This window comes from Emydura macquarii, unplaced genomic scaffold (assembly GCF_026122565.2).
Source record: "Emydura macquarii macquarii isolate MOO-44397 ecotype Brisbane River unplaced genomic scaffold, CSIRO-AGI_Emac_v2 contig_3305, whole genome shotgun sequence".
Classification (NCBI taxonomy): domain Eukaryota; kingdom Metazoa; phylum Chordata; order Testudines; family Chelidae; genus Emydura; species Emydura macquarii.
The window spans coordinates 2,917,399-2,930,516 of NW_027133442.1; the positions used below are offsets into that span (position 1 = coordinate 2,917,399).

At 48.3% G+C, this 13,118-nt stretch overlaps 1 protein-coding gene across 1 annotated transcript in view; it reads right to left on the bottom strand.

Annotated features, from left to right (window-relative positions):
* TTBK1 (tau tubulin kinase 1) overlaps window positions 1-13,118 on the bottom strand; it is a 158,655-nt gene that overhangs the window by 33,510 nt on the left and 112,027 nt on the right. The window contains exon 12 of the mRNA XM_067532893.1: window positions 10,153-10,328. Coding sequence (XP_067388994.1) covers window positions 10,153-10,328 — 176 coding nt within the window. The remainder of the gene's footprint in view (window positions 1-10,152; window positions 10,329-13,118) is intronic.

The window sequence follows — 13,118 nt, forward strand, 5'->3', positions numbered from 1 at the left end:
GTGTGTGATCTCTTCCCAATCCTCTGCCTTACACCTAAGTGATACACAACCAAGCTTAACACAAACCATGTAACTGGAACCTACAACGATATACAGAAAGCCCCTCCGAATTGCTTCAGGATTAGGGCCAACTTCAGGTCTCTCCTTTTAAATGCCTTCAAGGAGGAGTGTGTGGGAGTTACACACAACTGGGAAACCCGCCTGTAGGCTGGTCTCCTCCTTGTTTTGGCCAAAATCCTGTTTTTGAAAAATACATGAAAGAACAGAGCCACAAACCCTCCACCCCTTCCTACCAAAAGGCACTTCAGCCTGACACACTGTAACTTTAATCAAAAGTTAAAACCTCAACTAACTCTTATTGTTTTACCCTTTTAAATGTTCACTTACTTTCTGTCTATTTGTTTTAAGACCATTTTATCTAATTTTACTCACTTTCAATATATTTGTAAAAACCCTATTTTAAGTATAAAAAGCCACACTGTAAAATGTAAAATGTTTCAATTGTAAAAGACACTATCAAAAATGAAATAATGTTCGCTTTAAAAATAATATGTAAGTTCTTCAGCTAGGAGTTGGCCTTGAGTGATTGGAGTGTGAATGGCTGAGCAATTGAGTTGAGTGTAGACAGGGAAAGTGATTGAACAATTGGTCTGATTAAGGGATATCGAAACAGACATAAAGAAAACACCAGTCTCACCTAAAAGGCTTGAGGGAAGAAGAAAGGAGCGAAGATAATAATTTTTACCATTCAAATGGCTGAAAAGGAGTCCGCTGATAAACTTTGGAGCTAGCCCACTTCAAAGGACAAAATCTGATCAGGCTTGCAAGAATGTGGGTGATTAAGAATCACACCAGTTGCAGCATGACAGTGCAAAACCCATAGACTTACATGGGGTCTTTTCCCTATAAAATGGGACAGAAAGATGAAGGCTGGAGGTTCGGGTCTATAACACTACACCAGCCAAGAGTATCGGTGTGCATTGGCAGAAGCTTTCTCCTCATCCTCGTGCTCTAGTCATCTGGCCAGTGACTATCACGAGCACCAAGAGGCTGGTAACTATAACATCTGTAAGACCCCTATGTATGTTTGTCTGTCTCCCTGTCTGTGTATGCCTGTCAGTGTGAGTGTGAATGAAAGTATCAATTGAAACATATGTCTCTGTGATTGTAGTATTGATACAATGTTGATACTGTTTTCCTAGTATTTACATTATTGATACTATTTCACTAAAGTAAAGAACAATATTGATGTTATTACACTGTTGATACTTTTCTTTTTATTGATACTATTTACCAAATTTCTGTATTCACAATAAATGTGGCTTGTTGACTTATCCCCTGAAAAAGACCTGTGACATTTGTTATTTGAATAACATTAATTAGTGGAGAATGCAAAGGAGGAAACGGTAAGCATACCATGGTTATTGTGAATATTGGGGGTGCACACCCAAGGAAACTATCTATTTCAACAGTGCAAGAAGCCTGTGTGCGGGTCTGTTGAACCCCCTACTTGTCAATTTCAACAGTGCAAGAATCCTGTGTGCGGGTCTGTTGAAGAGCTTGGGACTGGGCTTAGTAGCTGTCACAAAATCCAAAAATATGTTTAAGAAAAAACCAACCAAAAGCCCATCCACAGGAGAGGAATTTAAAATCCTGACCTCTCTGCTATTTATACAGGAGGAGACTCCCTTCTCCTCTGCTTTGCAAAAATGTGGTCCTAATCTGTGGACAAGACAAGCATTAGCAGATGTCCACACAGTTTCCAGTTTAGAGAATAAATTGGCCCAGTACCTGGTGGTATATAACCCGCCCAGCCCAAGCAAAAGGGAAACTGAGGTACACCACCTTGTGAAAAAAATTCACCCCAAAACCTTAAGGTAGAAGCCATTACAAACCTGGCCTGCCTATAGAACAAAAACACAGGAAAATATGAGGGCAATTCCTCTGTTTTGCTTGCAATCAGAAAGGAAATTTGTAAAAGGGTATTTTAAGCAATAATTTGCTCCCCATTACCCCCCAAAGGGGATAGAAAAGTGTTCTTTTTATCTTTCAGACCTGCAGGAAAAGCTGGTGCCAGCGAAACAGCTAAACAACAAAACCTTGGATCTACTGTTGCAACAAAGGTTGTGTTTTGTGTTTTATGTTTTGTGTTGTTTGTCTTGTTACTAACATTGTTGTGTATGGTATTGGGTTTAAAAAAAAATCAGGGGAGGTACTGCATGAAGGAGAAAAGAATCAAGAAGCACTGTAAATGTATTTACATAAACATCCTCTATCAGGTAGCAAAAAGAAGAAATAAAGGGCAATCAAGATCAATGAATTTGGAAGGAAAGGGGGTCCTGAAAAGAGATGTTTTTGTAGTATTATAGCGATTAGGGAATATAATTTTGAATTTCAAGTGCCTGAACTTAGATATAATCAGTTAAAAGTGATGTATACTTTTTATTTTGCTGTGAAACCTGTACTACTTGGAATAAATTTAACTGTTTTACAAAAGTGCTTGTACATCCTAATTTGTAGAACCAGTTGCACAGCCAAACAGGAAGGGCGCAGAGTCATGGTTATTGTGCCTCAAAATGTCAAAATAGATATTTGCAAGAATTGCCCACCAGCAATCTATGGAGGTAGAATTATGGAAGGTAAGCCCCATATCAAAATTGGCCACAGGATCCTTTTGGTTACCCCAGGTTATGAGTCAGTGGACCAAGAGAGAGGGAAAACTATTGGATACAAGGGGGTTTAGTGCATGGAACCCCCAACAATGGGTCTGCCTATCCATACCTCCCTCCGTAGAACCATGCAGCAGAACTACCACAGTAGGAACATGTATTTGGGATAAATTAGAAAATACCACCAGAGTTCTATACAATGGACAATGTGTTTGTATATCATCGTGGGAGGAGGTATTCTGGGAGGATGGGAGTACTAGCAAACCCCCTGTAGAAGAATGTAAATGCAATGTAACTTGTCAGTCTGTTTACACTAGCACTGTAGTTTCCCTTGCACCAGGCTTCCTGTAATCTGATGATCAGTCCTTAAACCCAGACTACAAGGGTGTCTTGAAGACAGATGGAATACTTGATGCTCATTTCATATCAGGGCTTTTACAATCATAGAAATGTGGGATTTTACTTCAGGTGCACATACGCCTTTGATCAGAGATTTTCAGTAGCGGTGCTTGTTTGGCCCACGTATGCGCCCTAAACATCCTCATGCCCTCAGGACTGCATGGGTGACCCGCCCTCAGTTCTTTCTCCACCACAAAGTCCTCAGAGGCAATTCTGAAGAAGAGGGGAAGGAGGGCAGGTAGTGAAGCACCCATAAGGACACACATCTCAAAAGAACTCCAGTTACTGCACAGGGTGAGTAAATGGAGGTTACTTACCTGTAACTGGAGGTTCTTCGAGATGCGTGGTCCCTATCTGTATTCCACACGTGAGTATGCAGGCGCTCTGGGCACCTGGGTCTGGAGATTTCTGTAAGCAGTGTCCATTGGTCCCTACGTCTATTCCACACATGGGAAGAGCCAAACAAAAAGTGGGTGAGAGGACACAGAAGTGACAGCTGACTGGAATACTGCTGTCCCCACAGTTGTGACTGTAGAAGACTGGACCAAAGCTTAATGAACAAGGAGCTCCAAGTAGCTGCCCTACATATTTCTAGCAGAGGTACATTACTCAGAGATGCAGGAGAGGTTGCTTGAGCTCTGGTGGAACAAGCCCTCACCCCCTCCAGGGATGTCAGCTACTTGGTAGCAAAGGATAATGCAGCCAGAGATCCATTTAGAAAGTCTCTGTGCAAATAGAGCTTGACCCCTTGACCTCTCTGCTAGGTGTCTTTCTAAGTGCTTTTGTTCTTTGTAGATAAAAGGCCAGAACTCTTCAGACATCTAGAGAATGAAACTCTCCTCATCAGAGGCATGCAGTTTCAGAAAAAAAAAATCGGTAAGTGGATTCTTTCATTCATGTGAAACTCTGAATCTACTTAAGGGATGATGTCCAGGTGGGGGTGAAGAGAGACCTTTCTTTTATGAAAGTCTGTATGGTGGATCTGCCACGAGTGATCCTAGCTTACTGACTCTTCTGGCTGATGTGATGGCAACTTCCATCGAGAGGTGAGGCGTAGAGCATGTGGCTAAAGGTTTGAAAGGAAGTCTGGTGAGAGATAAAAACGAGGTTGAGGTCCCATTGAGGTGTTGGCTTCATCAACAGTGGGAAGGATCTAAGCAGTCCGTTCAGGATGTAAGTGTGAGGAAAGGAGTCTTCACTTGAACTTTCTATGCCTTTGTCCACCAGACAAAAGGGGCTACATCTCTGGACAGAATTGTTACTTTGGCAAGGAGGTTGACTTTTTCTGGTGAGTAGATAGACTGAAGCCAGGTTTGCCAGCAACAGAGATGGAGCCTGGCAAATGGTGTCACGTGTGTGCATGAGACTCTCTGGGCAAGGAAGGAAAGGCATGCTCTGACTGCAGTCCAAGGTCTGAGGGTGGCCTGGTTTATGGGGCCTCCCCTGGCATGAAATCTTTTGATAGGTAGATAGGGTCTTGCTGCAGTCGAGTCCAAGGTCACTCCTATGAAATTTATGGACCTAATGGGGGGCGGTTAAAGTGGACTTTTCATGGGAGACACAAATTCCCAGGGAAGGTAGTAGATGGTGGAGGAATCGGGTTGCCAATCGGAGTTCCTTGTTTGAGCTGTGTATCAGAAGCCAGTCATCGAGGTACGGGAAGATGGTTAACCTGCTGCCGCCACTGAAAAGACCCTTGCAAAGAACCTGGGTGACATAGCTAGCGTGAATGGAAACACTCTGAATTGGTAATAGCCTTGACCAAGGAGGAACCTGAGGAACCTTTTGTGGGCGGGGTGAATGTCCATGTGAACATGTGCATCGTCCACGCATCGAGCCACAGACCATGTGCCAATGTGACTATGCAAAATTTTAATTTTCAGATGAATATATTTCGTCAGTGTAGGTCAAGAACCTGACGCCATCCCCTGTTCTTTTTGGGGACTAGAGGTAAGGGGAGTAGAATCCTTTTCCTTGAGGTTCAGATGGAATTCTTTTTATGGTTTCCCAGTGGAGAAGGGAGTCTTCTTCTTGATGCAGCATTTCCTCATGAGACTGATCCCTGCAAAGGACCTGGGAAGGGGTTTTGTGGGTAGCAGTGGACAGAAACTCTATCAGTTAGCCGTACTGAATAATTTCCATCATCCATTTGTCTACTGTTAAAGCCCTCCAGATGTGGCAAGTCGGGTAAGGCAACCTCCAAAAAACTAAGTGGCAGGATGATGTGGCATCAATAAAGGGATGCAGGTCTTGAGGCTCCCATCATAAGTAATTCTTTGGCTGTGGGTTAGAGTGAGGTGTGGCAGTGGATGTTGCAGGAGATGAGAACCTGGGCCTTTATAACCTGTCATTTGCATGGTGGCTCCTGGGAGTGTTGATGGTAAAATGGTTGAGGAAGTGGTCTTGCTCTGTACCCCTAGTTGTAATGCTTTCTCTTAGGGGCAGGAGTACAGATACCCAGACAATGAAGCATTGTTCTTGACTCCTTGAGAGAATGAAGAGATTTTATCCGCCTTTTCACTGAAAGTGTTAACTGTATCAAAGGTAGATCTTGAATAGTACTTTGCATCTCTCTAGGGAAATCTGAGGATTGTAGCCAAGAATCTCTCCTAATAACAATGGCCGTAGACATCACGCTGGACGCAGCACCTGTGGTATCTACTGGAAAGAGGTTTTGGCCACTAATTTGCCTTCATCAACTGAGCACTATCTTCCTGAGGGAGCTTGTCCTTAAAATCAAACAACTTTGCATAACTGGTGAAGTCGTATTTAGCTAGAAGGGCCTGATAATTTGAAATTATAAATTGGAGCAAGACAGAAGAGAAAACCTTTCTCCCTAGGAGGTCATGCTGTCTGGTACCTTGTCCAAGGGTGTAGTCTTGGGGTCTTGAAGCCTGGATCTTGTGGTGGCTGCCTGTACCATCAGAAAGATGGGCAGTGGGTGAGAGAATAGAAACTCAGCCCCCTTAGATGAAACGAAGTAGTGCTTCTCAGCCCTCTTTGGGATGGGATCACAAGAAGCAGGAGCGGTGCCACAATGTTCTAGCTGGATCCATGATGGCCTTGTTCATCAGGAGAGCCACTTGACTGGGACCCAAGGGTTGCAAGATGTCCAGCAATCTATGTTGAGGGTCCTGAACCCCTTCAAGCTGTATCCGGAGCTCAGATGCCACCCTTTGTAGTAGCTATTGATAGTGCTTGTAGTCATCAGGCAGAGATGGTGAAGATGGAGTGACCTAAACCAACTCATCTGGGAAAGGGGACGAAACTGCTGCCTGAACCTTCAGATCCGGTTCATCTTTGTCTTCCATATACTCCAAAGAAGCCAGTTGGTGTTAGCCAGGAGATGGCAAATAAGGCTCATGTACTGATCCTGCGCCTAGAGGAGGGATCCCAAGGGCCCCAATAATGCCAATACGAGGGATTAGCCAACTGAGGAGGACCCCGGGGCATTGGGTACCACCTGTCTCTTGGAAAGTCATATCTGGTCAGAGGACAGAACCCCGATCTCCTAAGGCTTCTATCTGGGCCCGTTTGTGTATGGTAGGGCAGGGGCTCTTCTGGAACTTCTGACTCATTAGATGAAAAAGCTGGATCTTGAACTACCAGCGGAACTGATGGTACCAGTGGTTGGGGACCCAGGCTCACAGGTGGGAGAGGAGAGAGGATCTGCATGCTCTGAATAGCTTCCTCGTCTGGAGTAACTGTGTCTCTGAATAAAGACGTACCCAAAAGCAGGGGGTAGCGAGGATAAGGAACAGCAAAAATATCCCCTGGGGAGATCTAGGTCTTACACCATCCTGATGTATGGGGTGAGTCAGTTGGTGGAGCTGTTGGATCCGGTGTTTTCCTGGTCACTGTGGAAGATGGATCCCTCTGGGGCAGTGACAATATCAGCACAGGGTCTGATCGGGATGTTGAAGGGAAGAGCAGTGGATGTCTGTCTTTAGGTTTGCATGTTGGTACCAACACCAGAACCGATGGAGCTGTTCTGCTTCATGCCACTTTTTTCTGCTGATGTGGTTTACTTGAGCCTAAATCTTTAGTACCCGTGTGTGAGGGCACTCCCAACTCTGAAGGAGGCAGGGAGGGACCTTTTCTTTGGGGCAGCCTTGGAAGGAGAATGTTTGTCTCTATCGTTGAGAGAGTGCCCCTTACTCTCATGAGAGGCTGACTCTTTAGGCTTGGAAATCTTAGCCTTGACTCCTGAGCTTGTGCTCGGAGGGCAATGCCTGTTGGATGACATATAGGGCTGGCCCAGATCTGATTGGGATCTCATGGCCTTCTCCAGCAGATGTTTTCTAAGTCTTAGCTCTTGACCCTGGGTAGAAAGAACACTTTTCGGTTTTGCCTGTCAAGTTGGGGAGCTTGGCTGGTTGGGAACTTCATTGAACCACTTCCACATCTCCGAAAGCGCTCGGGACAGGGCGGGTTGGGAGATGGACACACCTCCCAAAACTGCAATCAGATACGTCCTCTAGCTACAGCGATGCAAAGGAGACAGGCGGCATCACGCGGGCACGGTAGAGCCAGGGGGAGGAGAAGCAAACCCTGAGAGTGCCAGGCAGCCCAAATTCCCCTTCACGGGACAGGTTCAGAGGGAATGAGAGACAGTTGCTACTCCAGGAGGCTGAGCCAAGCTTCCTTTTAAGAGCAGGTTCTCACAGGAGGCAAAGCTGCCACAAGGACAGCCCCAAGGAGGATGATCCATCCCAGACAAACTGTGCGGGCTGAGGTACATTAACCTTGCTGACACGGCACCAGCAGAACGCGACTGCTCAGCAAGGGAAAAGCAGTCACAAGAACCACCAGACCTAGGCTGGCTGGATGCGGGAATGGCAGCAGGGAAGCCTGGAGGAAGGAAAATGGGAACAGCTGGATGAGCTCATCTTCCTCAGAATCCCCCTTGACATCCTCGTTCATGGCGCTGGGTCTGGCCAGGGTGCCTTCAAAACAGTAGGCACTGGACATGACTGCTCCATGGAGGCGGTTTCATAGCCCCAGCTAAGTAAATAAACAGCCCTGGCTTCGGGGGGCAGCCTCCACCCCTGCCCAAGAGGAACAGTGCCCTTTCCAACCAAGGAGGAGGGACTGGAATGACTGGCTGTGCGGGACACGGTGAGGAGCCGGCTTCGGTCCTTCAGCTCAGCTACACAAGCTGTCTCCCTGGTCAATGAGGGCCTCCGATGAGCAGGGCAAGTCCTTGCCATTTGGGGGTGGCCCTGATGGGGCCCAATGTTTGGGGCTTGGCCATCCCACCAATCCTGAAGTCGTAATTAGAGCCCAGAGCACCGGAGGAGGGGAGGGAGAAGAGAAGGAGCAGAGGGAGGATGAAGGGCTGTGCCACTGAGGCCTGCAGCCTGGCTCCCTCCACAAAGCAGAGCTGGGTGACTGGGCTGCGATGCAATTCCAGGTTTGCACACAGGGCGCCATGACACTGGGTCTCAGGGGCTCCTGGGGCTGCGTGGGCCTGGTTGGCACCGCAGTCAGATCTCCGCCCCAGGGTCCTGTGCAGGCTGCAGCCTCCACCACTGACAAAGAGCCGCAAGTTGTGAACTTGCCAGCATTGGAGCCTGTTGGCTCTGCCCAATGTCTGACACCTCCCTGTGCCATCAGTGGGTTCAAATTGTTATCCAAGCGAGACCCGAACGGCCCCAAGGCTGAGCTGTGTGGCATGCTCATTTCCTACCTCTCTCCACCCTAAACCGCTCTCCTTTCTCATTACTGTCAGTACCGTTGGTTTCCTGTGAGCCCCCCTGGATCTCTCAGGTTTCCCTGTGGCCTTGGTCTCTTGAAATCAGGGCTTGCCCTCCAGATTCCCGGTACACTCCAACGCTGGCAAATTGTGCACACACTCAAGCACACTTCTCTGTGCTCCCACAGCCAGGAGGAGAATTAGTGAAACGAGCAAGCTCGGGGACAGCCAGGTGAACCCAAGGCTACGAGCCTCCCATTTAACCCTCATGCTGGGACACGTTCCTGTGGGACACGTTCCTCTCCCACCTCCCTCCTGCTGCCATCCCTGTGCTCTGAACACTCAGCAGGTGCTGAACTCACCTTTGCCTCCTCTAACACAGTGGCTCTCGACCTGTCCAGACGACTGTACCCCTTTCAGGAGTCTGATTTGCCTTGCACAGCCCCAAGTTTCACCTCACGTAAAAACGACTTGCTTACAAAATCAGACATAAGAATACAGAAGTGCCGCAGCACACTGTTACTGACAAATGGCCTACTTTCTCATTTTTGCCCTGTAATTATAAAATAAACCAACTGGGATATAAGTACTGTATTTATGTTTCTGTGCAGTATAGTATAGTACTGTATATTATACAGTATAGTATAATATAGTATAAAGCAGTATAAACAAGTCACTGTCTGTATGAAATTTCAGTTTGTATGGACTTTGCTAGTGCTTTTTATGTAGCCGGTCATAAAATGAGGCAAATATCTAGATGGGTCGACGTACCCCCTGGAAGACCTCTCCATACCCCCAGGGCTTCCCGTACCCCTGGTTGCGAACAGCTGCTCTAACAAAACTCCTTCCCTCCCAGTTGTGACTCCCTTGCCCACCAGCAACTGACGCTGATCCCTTCGGCCTGTTGCCAAATGCATGATGACCCCTGTGCTGCCATCCCAGAGCTTCTAACCTCTCCCCCTGAAGCCTCTGCTCCTACTTGTGACTCTCAAGAACGGCATGGTCCTGATTGCCAGCTCTCAGGACCCCGAGATTCCAGCTGGGAGAGCAGCAGCATGCTGAGAGTAAAACAGGTGGTGTCATCCGGGTCATTTCTCAATGACAGCAAGATGCCAGTTAGCAAACCAGCCAGGTGTCCTCTGCACAGACACCTCCAGGCTTCACAAGAGAGATTTGGCGGGGGTGGTTTTACAGAAGAAGAAAAGGCACCCACGTAGCCAGCACCTGCCCAGCCTGCCCCTGTCATGCCAATAACGGTACTGAAGAAAACTACTTTTCAATGTGTAACAAATCCAACCACACCCCTTGCAGGGCGTGAGGCCACTGGGCTCGCCTGCCCTTCCTTTCCCATGGCACAGCAGAAAGGGACTCTATGGCATGTGAGCAAACCTTCTCTCGTGTAGATCTGCTTTGCCATCGGCGGTGGACAGGCGCTCCGACTCAGGGCTGTTCACACGACGGTATCTCAGAGAGCGCACTTGAGTGGTAGGGGAATCTGGAGGTGCCCGTATGGGAGAGCTGGGGCAGACACCACTTCTCTGTTCCTCTTCCACCATGCACTGGGTCTATATGGGGGAAAACACAGAAAACGTCAAAGAGCTGAGGGCAGACATTCCAACATGAAGGGAAACCAACACGGTCCACTGGCAGGGACGCTCACTCTGGGCTGGAATCTCTCCCGTCTCTTCCTTCCAGAGCAACAGTCACAGTCCCCATCTCAGCCTGCGCCGGCAGTACTCAGAGGAATGTATGGGCTTGTCAACTCGTGAAAGCTATTCTGGGTGAAGGAAGGCTGTGAATTTAAAGCAGAACAGCTATTCTGGAATAACACTAAGTGTGGACATTCTTACTTCAGAATAAGAGGGCCTGTTCTGGCTGAGCTGAATGAGTTATGTCAGTCAGCCTAATCCATGCAGCTGATGGAGTGGTGGTGGGCCAGGGAGAATCATCTCTGTCACACCACCTGCCCAGGACCCTGCCATGGCTCCAAAGCCTCTCCTGTACCAGGGGCTACTTTCCTGGCAGGGGCTGGGTGCTATGTAGTCCCTTGTCTTCTGGCAGTGCCCAGGGGCCCACACCTGACCAGGGCCCTGTTGTACTGGCAGCTGGCGGTGGGAGACAGTCCCTACCCCACAGAATTTACCATTTAATGTGAAACGACACAAGACGTGAGTGTAACAAACAGGAGGGACGTGGGGAGGGAGGACAAGGAGGCACAAAGGTCGTACGGATACAGTTACAGCAGATAACCCCCCTAGGGTGGATGCAGCTATAGCAGGTAATGGAGTTTTATACTGGCGTAGCTATTTCTGCAGAGGAATGGGAAAAAGCCATATTGATACAAGGCACCTTTTTAGCAGCATAACTGTGTCCATGGCTGAGGTGGGACTAGTATACCATATCTGTGAAAAATCAGCCCCCTGAGAGACACAGTGGTACAAACTCTGTGTGCAGAGCAGGCCTGACCATGGACGCAACTTAGGGATCTAAATCAGTTACACTGTGTGTGAAATGAATAGCTAACTAATGAACCCATCATCCTCGCTAAGCATTTGCCCAGGATCAGCGGGTGATTTCCTGCAGCAATCACAGGAGAAGCAGATCTGGAGGAGATGGCAATGATTTCATGGGCTGGGCTCAGGCAGGCTGCTCTCTGCACAGGTGGGGGGAAGCACATGCAAAGGTGTTTGTGAGAGAAGCAGAGCACTGGCATCTGGTGGGCACCTCGATCAGACACAGGAGAAGATAAGCAGGGAGGGGCAGAGTTGCGAAGGGCTGTAGGCCAAGGAGCCTGAGGCAGTAGAGAAAGGGAGGCCGGTGGGAGGCTCCGGAAAGGAGGGTTTCCGTGGTCAGTAACAGCAGACCGGGAAGCAGATCTCAGCTCAGGGTTTTGCATTGACTGGAAGGGAGCAGGGAGGCCAGAGGCAGGGGGCTACAGTAGTTAAGTGGCTGGGAATCAGTCATAGGAAGAGAGAGAAAGGGCTGGATCTGAGAGACGTGGAGAATAGTGACAAGATCTGGATGCTGCCTGAATGGGTGGGACAAGAGTAGGGAGCCACAGGGGCCCCAGGGCCATGGGGTTGCTCAGGAAGACAGTGGTGCTGTCAATGGTGCCGCAGGACAGCAACGGAGAAAGGTTGGCTTCCTACGTGGCCACAGCATTCAGTCTGGTGCTGCCGCCGTGCAGGAGGCTAGGACAGATTGGATGCAGAGATGCACCTGGGGGCTAACTTGTACAGAGCCGCAGCGGCTCCCCCTGCCTGGGGCCTGACCGGGACTCATCTGCAAAGTGGGATCAGCTGCAGCTCTGCTGCTGTGTCTTTTTATCTGCAATCCTGCAGCATTTAGCTACAGCCTCCGACCAAGAGAAAAGGAGGGCCTGAGTTCCCTGGGATGGGAGGATAAGCACCCAATCCTTCTTGATGCCAAGCAGCTGCAATTCCTGTTAAAGTCCATGGGCGCTCAGCACCTGCAGGAGATCCTTGACAGCTTCTCCTGGAACCTGGCAAGAAACAGCAGCACTCGCAGACAGAAGGGCACCCTGATCAGTCAGTGGTTCCTGAAGAGGCCCCTCTTATCCGTGGGTGACATTACAGCAGGGCTCACCTGCGCCCTTGCATTCGGCACTGTCAAGACATGCAGAATGGAGAGCTGAATGTCTCCTTTGACATGCAGGCTCCTGGAGTAGCTCACATCCATCTTGGAAGGAAATCGGACTGGCGTGATAGGGGAAGCTCAGTACATTATATATACCATCCAGGGGAGAATACAGAGAACAACAAGCAAAAGAAACCATTTGGAAGGAATGTCTATGGCTGCCATCTGGAGCAGACCAGAGAGGGAAGCAGACCAGCAGCACTTGCTCAAACACTAACTATACGACATAACTCCTGCACGAACCAATGCGAGCACTCGCAAGGAAAGTGGACTTTCTGCTCCAAGGGACTCTAAGGGGCGTCTCAGGCCTGACTGAGAAGTTGCAGTATATTTGGGGGCTCTCAAGAACAGAAAAGCAGAGGTGACTTTTGGAACCAAGAGCTACAGATTTTTGTGGAATATGGTTTCCACAATTTGGATGTAAGAACATAAGACATGATGGAAACAAAGCTTCCCCATTCTAGCGTATGGTCCTGTCTCCACTACACACAAGTCTCTAAAGGTAATGTGCCAGTCCATAGTACTTGCATCCAAGAGTTTTCAATGAGTTGGATGAGATGCTGTCCAGACCAGTGATGTTAATTTTTTAATAAGTCCTAGAATACGAAGTAGCTCCAGAGGACTAGAAAAAAGCTAATGCGGTGCCAACATATAAAAGGTGTACATGGAAAGACACAAGTAGCTATAGGGCGGCTAGC